General features: G+C 37.3%; 1 protein-coding gene across 1 annotated transcript in view; it reads left to right on the top strand.

Moving 5' to 3' along the window:
- Positions 1-19,607, top strand: part of POU6F2 (POU class 6 homeobox 2) — a 318,450-nt gene that overhangs the window by 257,056 nt on the left and 41,787 nt on the right. Inside the window, exon 6 of the mRNA XM_072851409.1 lies at positions 1,788-1,934. Coding sequence (XP_072707510.1) covers positions 1,788-1,934 — 147 coding nt within the window. The remainder of the gene's footprint in view (positions 1-1,787; positions 1,935-19,607) is intronic.

Genomic DNA, 19,607 nt, shown 5'->3' with positions numbered 1-19,607 from the left:
CAGTTTCCCCCTTTGTCTTTTATTCCTGCTTGTTTTTCTTGCCATGGGATGCCGTGGACTGATTTTGGAGATTCATATAGCAATTTTTTCCAAATCAAAATATTTCCTCCAACAATGTAATCTTTTCTGTCCAGCATTGCTACTAATCTTTATTGAGTTATTTACTTTACTATTTCTAGAGGGATTGGACGTGCCCAAGGCGCCCCTTTAGGCAACACTTTATATCAAGGTTCCATTTATAAATAATTCATGAAGGGCTAATGAATGATTAATAGATGTTTTAATGTTTGACCAATCAATTGTTGTAGATTTCACAATGTCCAACAGACAAGTAGGTTTCTTATAAGCATAGATTATAACCATATCTGACATCTTCTACTGATGGGCTTCTAAACATCTATAACATACACACTACTCATATCTGTAACATGCTTAAAACATCTACTAATCACTGATTAATTATTTATAACCTATTTTGAAGCAGAGCCTGTTTGTGGAGTACACCCCTTACTGGTGTCTGTGACTTTCCATTTCTATGGGATTGATAATTTACTGATCATCTAAGGACTTAGAACTCCCACTAATTTCAGCTCAAACATTAAGTTTTTCTGAGTTAGCTTCAGCATTTCCACCTCAGCCTAAGAAAAAATGTCTTTGCTGTCCCCAGACTTTTTTCCCCCCTCAAACTTCTGGCTACTTTACCCTGCTAATGTGCATTTTGCAAGCTCTGCCAACATGCAATGATTGTTAGGGGGCAAACCCACTCTAAAATACATTTTCAACCTGTTGAACTAAGTTTGTTTGATTGTTCTCAGGACAGCTGTCCCAGTGATGATGGTTCCCAGCTTTTTTTTTTTTTTTTTTTAACTGTCATTCCTGTGTGCTTGGTTCAAAAATTGTCCATTCTCAGAAAAGGATGAGAAAATATAAACTTCACAATAATCCAGTGAACAAGCCATCTCCCAGAGGACATTTGATTCTGACAGAGAAACACATATTTTGTATGTTTGATAAACCCAAGTGTTGATAGGAGTGTTCCTCTGTGGGATTTCCATAGTTTCCTGAGGTGAAAGCCATGACTGTGCTCTATGCTTTATATGGAGCACCCAGGTAGAACTGACTGAAGTGGGCAGTACAGCTCACTTCCTGAAAATTTGAGAGTTCTGCAATTAATCATTTGCAGCCGAGAAGCAGTAAGTTGCTTAGTATCATATTTTGCAAATGAATTTTGAATTTTTAGTTGATTTTTACTGAACTTAATCACAGGGTTGAGTCTTGTGCTGTGATTTATCTAGATGTTGAGACCAATTCTTTAATGATATAAATTAAAAGGATCTGCAGGTTTTTCTCGTTTCTGGGGTCATTAGTAAAATAGTCTCGGTTCTGAATATCCTCAAGTAAATACCCCACTCTCATTCAAATCAAATGCTAATCTTTCACTGATTGCTGTTTACAGCAGGATTAGGCTGCTACACCTGCGGCATTAGCACATTGAACCTAAAGAAACACCTCAAGCATAACTCAAAAAAAAAAGAAAGAGAATAAAGGGTAAAAAAGAGAGTTTTATTCTTCAGTGTTAACATGGAATTTCCTTTGGCTTTTTTAAAACCATTCATTGTCAAAGACACCAAAGCCTCAGAAATAAGAACCTCTCAAAACTGCTCAAGCTCTTGGAGTAGACAGTTTTTTACCTACATTAGCACAATCACTTTTATGTTATCCAGTTAGCACTCTGTGTTTCTGTGTTTATTGGGGGTTTTACCATGATCTTTTCTTTCTTTTTTCAGCTAGTTAATAATCCACTAGCAAGTCAAGCAGCAGCGGCTGCAGCAGCAGCAGCCATGGGCTCAATAGCAAGCTCCCAGGCCTTTGGCAATGCCCTCTCCAGTCTTCAGGGGGTCACAGGTCAACTCGTCACTAATGCACAAGGACAGGTGAGTAGAAGATGGAGCAAACAGTGAATTCTGATGGCAGGCTGATCTTGGGACAAAAATGAGTTCCGCTTGTATGACAGCAATTTAAAAGTGCACATATTGAAGATGAATAAATATTGATTTGCCAGACAAGGTAAGAAATGGAAAGTCTGAGAACTGGGAGGAAGTTAGGAGCTGTTAGAAAGTGTTTTCAAGCCAGGAAAGGCTTAGGGTTTGTGTTATTTTAATTCAACCTTTTGAAAAGATCACAATAGTGCAATAATGTGGTATTTTAAAAGTCCAGCAGCCCTGTGATTCTTTACAAACATACCAGCTGTCTTCTTCCACTTATATAGGCCTAATAACAGACAACTATATTAAAGTGCTACTGTACTATTAAGACTACACTTTTTCGAAAATGGTAGCATTTCTGTATTACTTAATTTCTAAAAAGGTATTAAATGTTTTAAGTAAAGGAATACAACTTAAATTGTAAATTATCTGGGATGGATTTAACTGGGTGGCTTACTCATTTGCTGATTAACTAAGTTAAGTAATTTGCAATGAATCTGCCAGTCTGTAATGCTAATCTGGGAGAAGCTTTTGCTTTAAAGAAAGTTTTCCAAACAGAAACTTGAACAATGTTTATGGTGTATCTAAGAGGGAGATTGTGCATTATGTGCATTTGGGAGCTGTTTATTTGCTGTAAACTATTTCAGTTTCAGTCTTAATATGATGCAGAAAGATATGCATCTGAATCCCTATATATATAAATAAATCCACTGATGCAGCGTGCTTAAGTAGCTTTCAGATTGTGGCCACTGTCATTCTTTATTGCATTTACTAGGACTAAAATTAACACAACTACTTGTTTCACATAAAGTCACTGCAGCAAATCTGTCAATGTAACTTATGACTGGACCTGGTAACTTGGTAATTGAATGTAATTTGAATGTCATTATTCTAAATGCTACAAATTGGGCATACAGTGATATCCCCACATACAGTGCTTATGTGGATGTTAGACCCTGGTAAACATTTATTGAAATGATGCAGCTTGGATGATATGTGAATCTGAAGTTTAGTTTCTACTCTTACTGTTTACTATGGGGAAAAAAAAAAACATGAAGCGCAGGTTTTTTCCTGGTAATTTTCTATCACCGTGTTATTTAACTGGAACAGGGGTGACATTTTTTATTTTGTCCCATTAAAAAATAAAATAAAACACTCTATAGAGGCCCCCCCTCTTTTTTTAACGTAACACATAAACAAAGATGCATCCTGAGCTCCACTATCACCATCCAAGTCCCAGGAAAAAAAAATGCTGACCTTGTTATATTTACTGGGTGGGTGCAGAATTGTTCCATCACTACCCCGAGGGTTGAACGATGGAGCTTGTCAAAGTGAGGCCTTATCTAATGAATCATCTTATCGCAGGTGCACACCACACATATTAAAGGAGGATTGTATGAACAATGTGCCCTCTACAATAACCTTTCAATGTCTACTTTAACCCTTGTTTCAATCCCTTTTCATCAAAGGATCATTTTATGCAGCCAGCTTTAAATGGAGGCTCTCAAAAGCCTATTAAGATTTCTGGAGGGATGGGGTATTGGTTTGGAAGAAAAGTTGGTTATAATACCTATAACTCATAGTCAGATCAGCTCCAACCTAGAAGCCTGCTTGTTTCTATCTGTGCTCCAGAAATGGTTCACAATCGCCATTCACATGAGGCACTTGGCACCAAAGATGTTCATTGTAAGAGCTGAAGATATAAACCCAGAGTAGTTTTTCAATAGTTTTCCCTTTACATGTTCTCCACAGAAAACATAAATGAAGTTTGGCCATTCATTGTATGTTTAAAAAAAATACTACTGTGAAGATATCACTGAATGAAACTATAGATTCCCTCAGGCTGAGTCTTGTTTATTCCACACATAATGTAAAGTCCAATAGTTCCACAGGTTGCAGAGAAAGAGGAGAGTAAGGAAGAATCTTCCCTATTGTTGGATAAAATTACAGAATCTATCATCTGCTTGCCTAGCTCTTTTAAATAAGGGCTGTCTTTTTATTACTTGTTTTTACAAATGTTCCTTGGTTTGTAATCAGTACTGCAAACCTTGCCACAATATGTTCCTTGGTTTGTAATCAGTACTGCAGACTTTGCCACAATATAGATAAATATTGATAGTAAGTATGTTATAACACCTATTTTTATAATATTCAGCATAAACCCATATTGCTTAGAGCACACTTCTAAAGCTATCTGTCTACAGAACAAGACTATTCGGTGTAATTAAACTACATTCCAGAAATTAAATTACATTCCCTGCAAATTAATAAAACTATAGCAACTAAACAAGAACTGAGAGGTATGTTTATTCAAAATTGGGAGCATAAGTGAATAATAATTTGGGATACTCCATTTCTGAATGATCTGCTTGGACTTGTTAAGGAGACAGATTTCCATCATATGTTAAGAATCTGCCCTTTGAAAATTGCCCCTTTCAAAGAATCACAAGTGTGACACCCAAAATTCACTCCTGCAAATATAAGGCTGGATGACTTACCAGACTGTTTATATGTGCAATCTTTGTAATTATACACTGCTTCTGTTATAGAAATTTAGGGCTTGTAAATGTCCATCTGTCTAGCTAAATATATGGTGATCAGTAATCCCTGGAGACATTAAGCTATAGGTCAAATCCAAGATCCTATGGCAAATTTAGGGAAATGGTCTTTTAAATTACATATGGCATGGCCTTAATTCCCAATAGTCTAGGAGTTCTTACAATCACAGTAACAAAATTATATATATTAACAAACATTTATATAACATGTTTGTTATTAATTTGATTATTGAATTCACAATTATGGTATGATGATTTTTTTTCCTTTGGATGGCAATATGAACTGTAATACCAGTGCTCCCCAAGACCACTGTAGCAAAGAGATCTAATCCATTGGAATAGTATGATTAGATCACCTGATTAATTTGATACAGTACAGGTAGAGGGCTCTAAATCAAATTTTCATTTTCAGAGGCATATTATGAAGAGCTATTGGCCCACGTAACGCTGCTTACATTCTCTTTGCCCTCAGCACTTTCCAGGAAGCGTTTGCAGGACTGGGCTTTCATATCTTAAATTTAAAGACCAGGGTAGCAAAATTGCTAGATTCCACCCTGTCAGTAGATACACTGATTTCAAAGAGAAGCTGTCTACCCACTCACCTTCAGCCTCAGCTTCAGCTTCAGTAGAATCCTAGTGCCATTGCTGTACATGGATTCTTCAGAGATTTATCAACCAGAGACATTTCTCTTTTTTGCTGTTATTGCAAATGAAATAAAATATTAGGAGTTTTGAGTGGGTTTTACTATGTCTACTAAGTACATTAAATGTGTATTTTAGCTATTTTCTTCATCTTTGTAAGGAAATGAACCACAGAAATATGGAAGCAAGGTTGATGCTTCTGGTTTCTGTAAGTTCTACCTGCAAGCCAGCTTCCTACTTGGCTAAAACATAGTGCTTAATTGTCATCAGTTGCATTTGTGTAAGTTCCTTGACTTCAACAGGATCAAATACATTTTAACTATGGGTGCTGAGTAAGTTTAGTTTATTTTTTGGAAAGATCAGAGTTGTCTAATAGGAGAAAAATACATCCTAATTCAGCAATTGCAAAATATCATTTTACCATAAAGAGTAAAAAAGTAGCATAGTAAGAGTTGGCATTATGAACTGTCTTGTGGTTAAAGAGGGCAATACATTCTATTTCCTGGTAGGCTAATAGGAAAACCTAAGTAAGCATGGTGTAATTGTACAGTACATACTTTCATTGAACAGTGAATTTAATGGGGATAGCATCAGTATAATCTAAGAATGCCCTTGGAGGAACTCAGGCTTCATTGTGCCCATGCCTTGCTCTTTAGATGTGAAAACCTTCTGTATATGAAAAACCTTGAGCACAGCTCCACCCTAGCAATTAACAAAAATAACTAATTTTTGAGAGTTGTAGTCCACAAGTAGCTCAGGAAACTAAATAGAGAGAGGCATTGTTGATCCAATTAGATAATAGGAGTACTTTGGTTCTCATTATTCTGATGAGAGGGTAAACGTTTGCTCTTTAAGCTTCTTGATGGTAAATGGTGCTAATGAGGCCTGATGGATTCCCTGCTCCTAACAAGCCTTTCAGCAGTGGGAGTGATTACAATGGAGATAGATTTGATGGGATGCGTTCCCTTTTGTAGTGTCTCAGCTGCTGACACTCTGCGACATAATCAGGTCACAGAGCCGGTCACAGCCATCAGCAAAAGCCATAGCTCTATCCCTCATTATTAAAGTGCATTATTCAGTTCCAGGCCTTCACAATACTGCCAAAGGCCTTTTTTTGTCTTCTTTTTTGTTAAGCATCAGTTCTCAAATACAAGGGTTAATAGAATCATCAGCTAAAGAACTAGTAAATTAAAGAAATGGAAATAAAGCGCTCCCTTTCAAATTCGTTGAAGGATCACAATTAAATAAGCAGGGAATTTCTCGTCACCACACACTGTACGGTACAATGTAATATGTCATGTGCAATAAAAACAGGGAATAGGATTTTAAAAAATAGCATTGTCCTCATTGTGGACTAGCTTGGAAAGTGCTGAAGTACCTTTCATTCAGAAGGGAATTTCTGTCCTCCCAACTATTACATATGTAGACGGAGGTACTATTATTTTCACCATTTTCTGTAACTACTTTTTTCTGGCGTGGTAAGAATTACTTGCAAACTGAGTTTATAATTTTAAGTGTAGCAGCTGTCTTGTCTTAGTTAAAGTGGCCAAGGCCACAACCTGGAAAATATATGATAGGCCACTGTGCTAGGACCACTCCATTCTCATAGACAAGGCCATTGCCTTCTTTTGGAGGGTGAGCTAATTACAAAATGGTGTGGAAAAACGTGATTGTAGCATTTTCTTTCTATTCTGATGATATTCAGTTGAGGCTATCTCCCCTCCAAGAGAAAATACACTTTTTAAGTCTAAGGTAGGCTTTAATGCAGTTTATTTAAACAAGTGAGAAAAAAATGAGTGGGGAGCCAAATTTAATTATTCATTTATTTATTTATAAACTTTTTGTTTCAATTTCATTTCAGGTGATTATGAGCAGGTTTCAGCTAAAGAGAAATAAGATATTCTAATATTGAAATGTATACCTTTACAGGGATTTACACTGTTTCAGTTAACTCACTGAAGTACATATTCAGTGACAATAGTATAATTTTGTGTATAGATACAACCAGAGGGACTAATACATTGCTTTTTTTTACTGTCTTGTTCAACTCCACAATTGTTCCTCCCTTTTCTTGCTGGTAGAGTGCACTATGATGAGCAAATGAGTATGTATACGCAAAGTTGCTTATAAAACTTTCAGCTCTCTTGAACCATAGATGCAAGAATCTCTTGACAGCTACAGGTCAAAGTACAAAGGTAGCATTGTCAAATTAGTAGTCATCTCCAAGAAGATACGTAGAGACTGGCATATGACCTGGGGTTTTTTTACACTAACCAATAAAATTGGCAGCTATCAATGAGAATGCAAAGTGGGCCTCCTGATGAGACTTAAAAGGAGGATGTTGGTTGTTTGTTGGGTTTTTTGTTTTGTTTTGTTTTTTTTTTAACTCTCCCAGAAGTTCTAGGAGGCTCAAAGCCATCTAAAGTGTAGCACTCCTCAAAGTCCTTCCGAGTATGTGCAATTCATACTGTTCTCCAGGTGTGTGATGTCCATTAGCCTTTTCTGACAATTATTATCATTGCTACATCTGTTTCAGCTATGCAGCTCTAATACATGCTAACCACTAATGTTTTAGCCCTCACAACATCTAACAGTGTTCACAAAAATCTAAACAATAATTGTTTTAATAGTGACTACTGAAAATGTCTTCCCAGGGCTAAGATTGACAGAAATCTGGGTTGGTGGTATGAGAATGGTATACATTAAGGAAATTTCATGACAAGCTTGAGATAATAAGGGGTGCATTTTGAGGGAGAGGCTAGATGGAGGGATTGTACAATCAAATAATACTAGCATTTAAGAATATTCCTTGGAAAACCTTTTGCCAGGAGAATCTATTTTGACAGACCTTCATATTAATATATTGAATTTCTGCTGGGTGGAGTCTGACTCTCTGTTCCCCCTCTGAAAGTTTCACTGGGTTGAAAACATGTATTTCTGATGTTTGCAGGAAGAAAAGAGCACATATAATGAGAAAAGGTCAGTAGTAAGGGAAGATATTTTTTTCCATAGGTTTCCTCTCCCCACAGCTAAACATTGAGGAGGCTATTTGTTTAATTACCTCCCATGTGATTTTGAATCAAAAGACAAGTAATTCTTTTAACATACTTTTGCTGACTGTGTCTTTATTTTACTGTACTATTTATCTGATGTCAATTTTAGCCACGGTGGCATAAATGTAAAAATGTATAGACCAAACTCTCAGGTCATGCAAATTGTTAGTTTCATTGAAATGGACAGGGCAGAGAGTGAGGCTAATTATACCTAAACAAGACCCACCTAGTCTGTTCTGTCTATTTTAGGCAGTGATCACTGATAAATTTTGGATATCCACAACTGTGAACAATTGTGAAATCCATATCCACATTTTTTAAAACAGTGGTGAAATTTAAAACAGTTACCATCTGCAACATGGAAAAGTGATATTCCATTAGCCCCTTATAATAACAAGAAGTTCAGAACCACTGTGGTGCCACCATATTTAACAGAGGGAATCTGACTTTCTCTCAGGATAAAAAAAAAGGTCAGGGTAAAAAACATTCAGAAATTAATAGTCCAAAGAACCAGCCATTGCAAAAGTGTTGCAAAAGTGCAGTATGACCAACTCACAACCTGCCTGTACAAAGAGGCTGGCGCTAAAGTAGACACCACCACTTTACTCCAAAGCTCCAGGAAAATGAGTAGTAGGAAGGAGTACTTCAAGACTATGTGATGAGCTGAAGTCAAACCTCTAGTAGAGGAGACTCTAATATTCCCAAAAAACTACCAGGACAAGAGCGGGTATGTTAAATAACATTTGTTGCAAATAGGAACTGCAAGGGGAACACTGTTATTTGAGAAAAGTGTGGAACTTTTCCTTACTGCAAAACACATACTGGAGCTATACTGGATTACAACTGAAGTCTCCAATCAGATACCAAGGAAAGGACAATTGTTTATTGAAAGCTCTTTTAGCTTGAAAATGATCAGTAACTATCCAGAAAGGCCTCCAAAACTTATTTCATCTAGCTTGCAACAAATCTTACTTTGAGCTTCAGACTTCAGATTTGTAGCCTCTTGCCTGGATCTCTGCCAAGGTACTGTATCTCTGACGTAGATTTTTTCAGAGGTGCCTAAGTCTTACTTTCAAAAGCAACTTAAATACCTGTAAGAGCCTGAGTTTCCTTCAGTCAGTATTACGAGTCTTAGTGCTTGAAGGCATGTCTATGCACTGTAATGGAGCATTGCAAGCAAACTCCAAGAGACAGTACATTTATATGTCTCAGACAGTGCCATGCTAGCACAGATCCCAGAAGCCAAAAACCTTCGTAGTATGGTGTTATGGCTGTACTAATTAATTCCGCTTCTCAACAAGGTGACATAGGATCTAGTTCATTAGTTACTAGCTCTGAGGTCTTGGTAGCATGCTCTGTCATGTGGAGTAAATATACTTTGAAGAGAGCCTTAAAAGGCTGAAGCATTTAGGTACTTTTGAAAATTATATTCACTAATCTAAATTAATTATTTCCAGTCAGAAATACACGACATAACTGTCCTTTTGTCATTGCTTTCTTAATTACTTTTGCATGGAGGAGAAAACCGAACTAACTGCTAGTTCAGCTTACCTATCATTTTCATGAAAGCTAACTAGTAACTAAAAGTAGCACCTACCACTCCTATAATCTGTTCATCTTAGCATCGTGATGTGGTTATAAGCATGGCAAATTTTCATTGTTATCACCAGTGACACACATCACAGTCAATGAAATCTTTCTGCTCTATGGAGGTTCTTACACTGCTCTCCTTATCATCATATCTTATCACCTTCCAGTAACACATTAAGAAACATGACTAGTGACTGTCACAAGTTGGTCTTCCTCCCAGGAGAAGCTTGTAGAACAAAGTCGCGTGTTTGATAAGGGCATTTGGTTCTGTCTGTCTTCGTTAGGAATTTTTTTGTTTGTTTCACTTTCCTTTTAAAGTTTTGTTTTCATCTGGATTTAAAAATCTTTATGGAGAGGTTTCTTAGCGATGCATATTGCTCATATTTGCATTAGAGGAAGGCAGATAACAGGAATGTACTTGGCTTTTGCAGCAGAATGTGGTCAAGCCAGAGGTGATAAACCCGGGAATGTTCCTCAGCTACTGTTGGAATTCGTTCCAAGTCCTTGACCTTCCCCTGAAAATAAACTCCGCTGTACAGAGGAGGTTTGACCATTATTATCCTGGAAGACTGAATCTGGCAGTTGTAGCTTTCATCCAAGAGCATTAGGTGGCCATTTAGATTCCTGGGAACCAGACCACAGAACTTGAAGGCAAAGGCAGAAATTCTTCTAAGTTCATTGAAAAGTCTTTAAGATGACATAAACAAAGCAGTAGACAGAGTTGATGCATGTAGATGGTGCCAAGAAATGTGCTTTCTATATTACTGGTGTTTCCCAAGCAGTGTAAGTGTCATGCTCGGGAATATTGCATCACTGCATGCCTTCAGGAGTCAAAAAAGTTGAGAACAATTTGAGGTCACTTCGTCGTCCAACCAGAGATGATGAAAATCCTGCTGTATGAGAAATTCACATTAGAGTGGAATCTAAGACTATTCTTAATTTGGGATTTCTCCTTTAGACTGTCCAAAGCTTCTTATGAGGGAATGCTCTGCATGTTGGAGTATAGGAAGGCTGTAGGTAAGCAGAGGAAATAGTGGACCAAATCTGAGAGTTTGAGTTATCTTTCCAGATGTGGCTCATCATTTCTGAAAAAGAAAACAGATTATAGTTCTTTGTGTAACATGGTGCTTAGTTTTATTTAGATTTTATCTAATTTATCCTGTATATATTTCAATTTTTTTTTCCAGTGTCAGAATTTTGCTTTCTGCTGAACTGGCGTTGGTATCAGAAAAAAGAAAAGCAAGAAGGGCTATTTGGGCAAAGGAGAAAAAAGCCAGATCACTCTGTCAAAAATGGAAGTTAATGTAAAATGATAAATATTTAAGGTCCTGGACTCTGGTAAAGCACTACTTTACACTGGTAAAGTCCTGGTAAAGGTCCTGGACTCTGGTAAAGCACTGGTAAAGCACTACTTTACACTGGTAAAGCACTACTGTTGTTTTGCGAAGGTTTGGAATTTCTTAGAAGTCATAAGTCTTCATGCACGAATGAAGGCCATTGGCTTTCTTGCTGGGCTGCAGTCTTGCCATCTGTATGTGTAATGTCTTGGAGATACAGGTGAGGAGAGGAAATTTGGGGCTGCCCTCTTTGCAGTGAAGTTAGTATTCGTTTCGAAATCTGAAAGGATGAGAAGTCCAGATATTTTAGCAATATCTTGTGAAGATTTTGAAAATGAAAAAATATGGCTTCCCAAAGCAGTCTTCACATAAAAAGGAGAAAATTGCAGAAGTACGTGATTGACTCATTTGATAGTGAGCCAGCAACTGAGTTGTATTCATGCAGTGTTCATAGTGATAACCAGCCAAATGCAGACCCATAGGCTTCTACATGTGAACCCACAAGCTTCCAAGTAGCACACTGAACAGGAGTTGTCCTGTAAGAGGAAGGATTCTCTGTCTTCTGGTTTGAATCTAGAGTATTGCAAAGAATTGTGCGATGTCTTTTCCTATGTGTTGCATCTGTGAACAGTGGCAGGGAAAGTTCAAGCAGAAAAAATCACAGTCCTAACCATGAATGGACACTCAATCTATCTTTCTAAAAGTATATCTCAGTTTGTCATTTTTCTTCAGATACTGACAGTGTTAGACTCCAACGTGTATGTATGCAAATGGCCCAGATATCAAAAAGAAAGGACTTTGAAATATCTATGCCAATGTTATTAAATATATATGATTTTTAAAGTACCTTTTTCACTTAAACTTCCTTCTTTGCACATTAATTAAATATTATCTCTAGGATAAGTATCTCTCATAGAAGATTAATGTATTATTGTCACATAATAATGGAAGAGAATGACAGAATCTCTTTCGTTAAGCACCAAAAAGAATGTATTAATATAAAGAAAACACTCATAGCCCTTGAGCGATACTGTCTCTGCTTTATAGAGAACCTTTCCTAGTCTACCCTCATGTCTAGCTTCATGCTAGAGATTCAAGGATGCAATACATATATCCTGCCAGTTTAAAAATCAATCCACCTTTCAGGAGATAATTTAATATCAAGACATGATGTACCCAATATCCAAATATACATTCATTTTCATGTTTGACGCATCAAATACTCTGACATAGCCAAGTTTCAAAATAAATGGTTTGTTTTAGAGGTTGGATATGTCATATTAGCATCCACCCAGCAGATAGAGAAATAGATCAGAGAGTGATCAGGACATCAGGGAGACAGTTTAGAGGGAGATGAGAGAGGCCAGGCACATCTTGTAATGTTAAAAAAAGCTAGCTAGCAAGAAAAAAATTGTATAAATAGGTCATTGCAGCCCAACTGAAAAAAAGTTTAATTTTAACTTGTTTGTCATCATCTCCAGGGACCAATCCACTCCCTTTGTTGCAAGCTGTGCATTAAGCTGAGATATGTCTTATTTGATAGCACAGATAGACAGACAGCCTCAAAGTGAAAGGACAGTATTGGGCTCATGCAGTGCACTAGCTTTGAGGGGGAATCGGCACCATTTCCCATGCTAAATTTCCCTCTTCTTTCCTTCTCAATTCTTTTTATTAGCCTTAGCTTGTTATCACCTGTCCTGGTTTTGCTCTTTTGGTTCCTACCATAAATGGAAGCATAAAACCATGTGGAAACAAGAGTATGGATGAACAGATACCTGGTGCCAATGTCAGTGGCAGATCCCCAGACATCCCAAGGTATCCAGTTCCCTTGTTCCTGTTCTACTTCCCCTATCTCTACCATTTTCTTTTCCTGACAACAGCTCTTTGCCACATGCTGCATCTGGGATTCAGTTAATTAAACATAGGTCTTTAGTCCCCTTTTAGATATTGTACAATACTCCATTAGATCTCCCATGGCCAATCCAGAAAAATGCTCTTCTCTCTAAGTCTTATTGCCATATCCTGACAAAATCCTAAAACATTTCAAATAGAGTAGATGTCTACATTTTTTTTCAACTGAATTGTCCCCCACTTACGTGAATACATGCATGTGTGTACATATACACAGCTGAGCATATGCTTACCTGGACCTTCATGCTCGTCTCCTCAGGAAAGATACAGTACCCACAGGGTCTCCAAATTACAAATATTTTAACTACCTCCTTGAGTTACGCTTCTGTCTCTGGGATCTGTTGAACCTTTATTCTGGTTACAAATTAAAATAAACTAAACCTTCTCATCTTGGCATGGAAGATGCTGTGCTGCTCTTTTACCTCAAATCTGTCTCTAGCATAATGCTAGAAGTGTCTAATCATGACTGTACACAGGTCATAATTGTCTGCAATCTGTTAACTGCGCTAAAACTAGGCCTGTATTTTTCTAAGGGTTCGATTCCTCACCAAGATGTATTAGTGAATGACTGCAAAGTGAGAGTTAAAGGATACTGTGTGTTAACACTCTATCCTTTCACTGCTAGAAGGTACCATGTAGACTGGTACTATTGGCAGCTCTGCACAAGAGGCCAGAGTGAAGTATTTAAAAGGTCAAGAAAATTGAGGTTTGTTAGCAGAACTGTGTGGGAAAGAATTCCCAACCCCTGCCCACAGGATGGCACGGTCTGCCTGTTTCTTGACATGTCTCTCATGTTGATGAACATCACCTCCACAGCCCCCTCCAAAGTGCTGGGAGGTGACTTCCATTTTTAAGTGTTTAAATCACATCTTCTGGGATCTGTGCTATGGATCTGTTAATTTTAGTTGTACAGATACTGATGTATGGGGTTTATATGTACAGTCTCTCATGATTATTATTAGCACCTACAGTGCACCACTCTGTATGTTTAAATCTATATGTTGTTCTTCTGGATAGTCTATATTTATACCCAGGAGTATGTGTCTCATAACTCTGATACACTGAAATGTCCCAGCCATCACACCTACTGTTCAGGTAGGCACACATGTAGGAGACAGTCACGTATCTTTGCTCTCAAGTAGATATATGAATTTGAAAACAGAAGTTGTTTATGGGCATTGTTGAAAGATACTCCTTTAGCTAAAGCAGAAAGTTTAAGAATTTATGGGCACAGAGGGTAGATAAATCATAGGGTCCCCACCTTTGAATGAGAATAGCATGTAAATGGCATTAGCAAAGAATGCCACATTCTTCTCTACCACATCAGAGAATTTTTGCCACAACAGCCAAGACAAAAACCTGCCTGGAGACTGTGATTAAATATTTAACGACTGCTTAGAAAAGCTAAGATTTCAATTTTTAAGTTTTCTTCACAAAGGTCCAAAGAGAACAAAACTACCTGATGCTCAGTTCACCAGATACAGAAAGGCAAAGGAAGCCCTGATACAATTCTCATCTCTGAAGTCTAAGAGCTGATTGAAAATGTTCTGAAATTGCAATCACAAACTGCGTTTTTATCAGAGTATAATGGGGTGTTGGAAGGGAGTACAGGACAAAATGTAGACAAGCTTTTTGCCAGCTTCTCAGTTAGGGTAATTATTTAAAATCTGAATGTTACACTACTGACCTAGAAATACTGTTAGTAATATACAGAAGCATTTGCCTGTTCAAATACCTTCATGCTTCTGTTATATACAACAATGAATAGTTAGAGCTTTGTTACATGGAAGTCCTTAACCAACAATGTATTACATCCTGTATTTTGAGAATAAAATGTCACAAGTATGCTACAACAAAAACCTTTTTTTCTGAATGCAGATAAAAATATATATGTTAAATAGTACTGAGTTGAGCTCAAATTCCATAACCTGATCCATCAATGGAAAGGGCCCCTCCTAAAAAGCATTTACTGAGGCAAGTTGTACCTTTGGCTCCCTCTTGCCTTTTATTTCTCCTTAAAATCATATGCAGTGAAAAGAGAGAACAAACATGAATGATGCATGCCTGATTCACTAAATCACTACGGTCTGTGGCAACAGCACAGATGTAGAAATGTTTAAATCGGCCTCATACTACCCAACAAATGATGCAAAAGGAGCCCTCAAAGAACACAGACTGAGGGGAGATAAATGAGCATCATGTCAAGAAGGCAATTTCTCACTGAGTTTGCACAGAACATGGAAATTTGACTTCCAAGAGATGGTTAGGGAATCTTTCTAATAAATCTTCAGTCTGTGTCCTTTTTTTAAACTTACTTTTTAAGAGCTGTGTAAGTTATACCATCCCCAGTGAAATGTGTCAAGATATTACCAGTCAAGTTGAAGTCATTTAAGTGAATCATCTCTGTCTCTGTGTTTATGTTTGTGATAGACAGGGATGGTCAAACAGGTTTCATTTTGTGCATGTGTTGAACAGCTTTTCAACCAGTGAGGTCATCTCAAAGCCTTGTCTTATTTTAATAGTAACTCACAAAGGAAAAAAAAAAAAAAGAAAGGTTGAGCCTCTTCTCTGGAAAAAGCCTCTGTGGTCAGTTTTTTTGTTGCCTTTTTTTTAGTTTTATTTATTTATTTATTTTATCCTTTTTTGTACAGCTGAAATATTCAGATGGTCAATAAAAAGGCAACTGTTTTCCAAATGACTTAGAGGCTGTAGGTCAATATTAGAACTGACTTTGGTCCTCAGCAGAGTCCTACATCTCTATAGACTCCTGACTTTGAATTCGTTTTCCCTAAATTTAACCACATGAAAGTTAGCTTAGGCTGCATCAAATCTAAGCTAGTTGCTTAGTGTTCTCTGTCATCACTGAAAGAAATAGGCACTCTCGAAGAATAAAACATCTCACTGATCTCAGGCATGCATTTTAGGCTGAGATGAATCATCTTGCAGATATTCCTCACTCTACATTGACTAGAGAGAGCTTGAATGGCGGTCTACAACTGGACTTCTACTGTTAGGTGGCTAAAATTAAATGACATAAATTTCATCCGTAGAATACCACACACCAGTTATTTTTAATGGGGCTTGAGTCCTTTTGATAATGTTATCCTTAAGCTCCCCAATATAGTCACAGCAGTTTTAACTTCGATCCTGGTAGCAGCTGATGATGGCCATGCAGAACTTGGCACTGGCTAACCTGCCTTATTTTTGGGATGAGTCTAGAGGCACTCTTCAATTTTTGTGAAAATTGTGCTCCTGTTTTGCTTGCTCACGTCTTTGTGTTTCCCAAATAAATAGAGAAGTAGCATCCCAAAGACCAAGGTAATGGTATCTGTTTGAAATATTTAAAATGTACCTAACTTTACTGATACTTTAACTAAATGTTGGATAGCAATGTGAATGGAGGGTCTTTCTGTTGAGTATCTTTTCTTTCAAGTAAGGTTAAGTATTCCATCTGTAGGATGTTATTTAAAAATCAGTTGTGCATAAATGAAGACTTTGCATCTCTGAGGTTCTTCTGGTTTTTAAAAAGAAAAACCTTTGAGCCTGTAGTAGTGAGGAAGAAATCTCTCCCTTTGACAGATTACTTTTTACATTTCTCTGGGTATTTACCCTGCTGTTTTGGTTAGGACAGAAAAGGGATGCACTAAATCTTCAGACCACAGGCCAGCGTAAAAGTATTTATTTCCAGCACAGCTCCAACCAACAGATGCCACAAATGTCATGAGAAAGTCTTATCACATATGAATTTCTGTCCTAAAAAATAGCCTAAGTTGCTGGTGTTCAAATAATTTTAGGTACATATCTAAGCCAAACTGATCAACAGCCTTTTGAAGCTGGGCCATCATAATTATTGCCAGCTTTACCAAATATTATTTAAATTTGTATTTATTCCCAAATATTATGTATGCTTAGAAGGGGAGGCACATCCTCTACTTTGATTCTGAATATTCTGCTTTTGTTCAGAAATCAAACTTGAATGTTGCTCATGGAATTGTCCTCATTTTTTAGCAACAAAGAGCATACTTTAGTCTGTATTGTGGATGGTGTCATTACTGGCCTATCAAAAAAAAAACTCGTAAGAATCAAACAGCCTTTCTACCCAGGGCTTGATCCACTGCACTTCAACATCCATTGCAGGACTTGCACTGAGCATATGGGACACGAGATAAGGTTCTTATTACAGTGTCACTTGAATTGCAACTCAAAGAAAGGAGTTGCCATCTCCACTGTGCACCTCTCCAGCCAGTCTTCTGCATGGGAGCTGTAGCCTCTTGTCAATTAACTCACTTTAATTGGTTTCTGTTTCTTCTCTAACTATGACCCTTTGGCCTTGCCTGCTGCATAGCGCTGTTTATTCTTAAGCACTGGGTTTATATAAACTTTCTATCAAAATCATCCCTTTGGAAGGGAAGATAGGTGATAAGGAGTTTCAATACTTGTGCTATCTTTGTTATCTCTTGTGGCTTACAGTAGAACCTGAATCATCATAAAATTGCACCATAAGTTTATGTTTTATATGATGAACATCTGTAAAAGAAGGAAAAAAAGAAGCCGACAATTCTCTACCTGACTCTGTATCTTTTTTTTAAAAAAAAAAAAAAAACAGGAAAAAAAGCCATGATTGTCATGGATAAGAGTGCAAATTGTTCACCTCTAAAAAAAAAAAAAAGTGATGCAACTTTTTTAGGTATAAACTCATCAACATAATTATAATGAGTTATGGTCTTTGTTGTGAGAAATGAGAAATCCTGTGGTCTCACCCTAAAGAACATTAAAAAAACATTACTGACAGGAAATTGAAAAAGTAATATATGTCTGAATGAATATGACAACTTTTTTCTGATAGAGCAGATAGATAAATGTCACATACAAGTTTCAAAATACATTTAATTTTGCCACCACAATGGATATTCTCTTCATAAAATATATATGAATCAGGTTTGAATCATAAAACATGACTGTGATAAACAAATGCATATTTGATAACTTTCTTCTTTTTTTTTTTTTTGAGATGCTAATTTCTTTTTTGAGGTTATGTGTTGTTTACACATCTTTACGTTTTCATTTCTGAGCGAAGCAGCCTGGGTGACAAATCTTATGCACGTTGAGCCTGGAAGAACTTTGTTTTTAATCTGAGAAATGGGTTCCTTTTCTTTTGGGGGAGGGTTGAGGGGGAAGGTGAGGGAAGGAAGGAGAGGCTGGTAGATGCACAACCTCTCTTAACTATCATGTTAGACATCACTGAGTTTTCTGAGCATTGCTCAGGATAGGGTGATGGATGAGAAATGCATGCAAGTATTTTCAGAGCATGGGGCTGGAGGAAGAATCAGAGTAGACAGAACACTGTCTATTATATTTTCCCCCACTCAGCAGCAACTCTCAAACTAGGGGCCAGGTTGCCCATGTCCAAAGAGGTTAAAAAAGACTCCCTGCTAAAAGCTATAGAGTAAATGGAAGTTTCAGGGTCTCAACAAATGCATATAGCTTTGGGGGAAAGAGGTAAAGAAGGGAGCATCCTCTTCTTTTGCATTTTTCAGGCACAGATTCACTGGGGAAGCAGAAGAACTTTATTCTGTGCCATTGGAGCATGCCAGCGTACTACCAGTCCTGACAGCATGAGGGCTTCCTCTCCCTTTTCAAAACAGGGACTACCTCAACCCTTTCTTTCTCCAGTACCCAGAACATCAGGCTTCTAGTCCTTGGCTGAGCTCTTAGAGCCTGCCCTAGTGCAGGTGCTCTTGGAGACCTTATCAGCAATGAATGCAGTGGGCTCTAGAAAAGGAAATCTGCTATGTATCCAGAAGCATCCCTCGGGGTTCTAGTGTTGCATTTGAATCTATGTTCAAGAGTGAGGTATAATTACATTTTACTACCTCATTTATCAATCTTTTAGTATAAATTCCTGCAGCATTGTGAGCAGAACTGAATGACATTTTTTTCATCGCTGACTTCTGATGGAAAAATGGCATTTAATCTAAATATAAAATGTGTCATTTTGACAAATTTTGTTCAGTAAAAATTTAAAGTACAGTGTCTGGATAAGATTTAAGTGTCTCATTTTTACATGTTCTGTTTGAAAATTTAGTGGGGTTTTTTTGAAGTTTAGAAAGGTTAAAAGGAATATGAAATATTTCAGTTTTGATCAGAATGGCTCAAACTACCCAGAACAGGTTTTTTTATATTTTTATTTCATTTTAAATTTAAGTTCCATTTTGAAGTGAAACCAAAAATGAAATAACATAATTTCCCTCTTTCTTTCCAGAACTACTCGTGAATCATCGGCTTGGTTTGCATGGGGCTGCTCCATTGGGCAGAATGGGTTCTGTAGGAACAGGGAAAAAGAGAAAGAATCCCTACATTTTTCTAGCTTCAGCTAGAAACCAAAGCCTGAGATAACTAGTCAAAATCAAACCTTGGCTCTGCAGGGTACAAGTTAGCCTGAGACTATTCATAATTTAAAAAGAACTATGGGCTGCAGGTAGACCCAAACATCAGCATTTGCCTTGTTTTAGTCCCAGGGGCCATTGCATT

This window comes from Ciconia boyciana, chromosome 2 (genome assembly GCF_034638445.1).
Source record: "Ciconia boyciana chromosome 2, ASM3463844v1, whole genome shotgun sequence".
Classification (NCBI taxonomy): Eukaryota; Metazoa; Chordata; class Aves; order Ciconiiformes; family Ciconiidae; genus Ciconia; species Ciconia boyciana.
The sequence above is the reverse complement of the archived record's forward strand: the minus strand, read 5'-3'. Positions and strand labels throughout refer to the sequence as shown.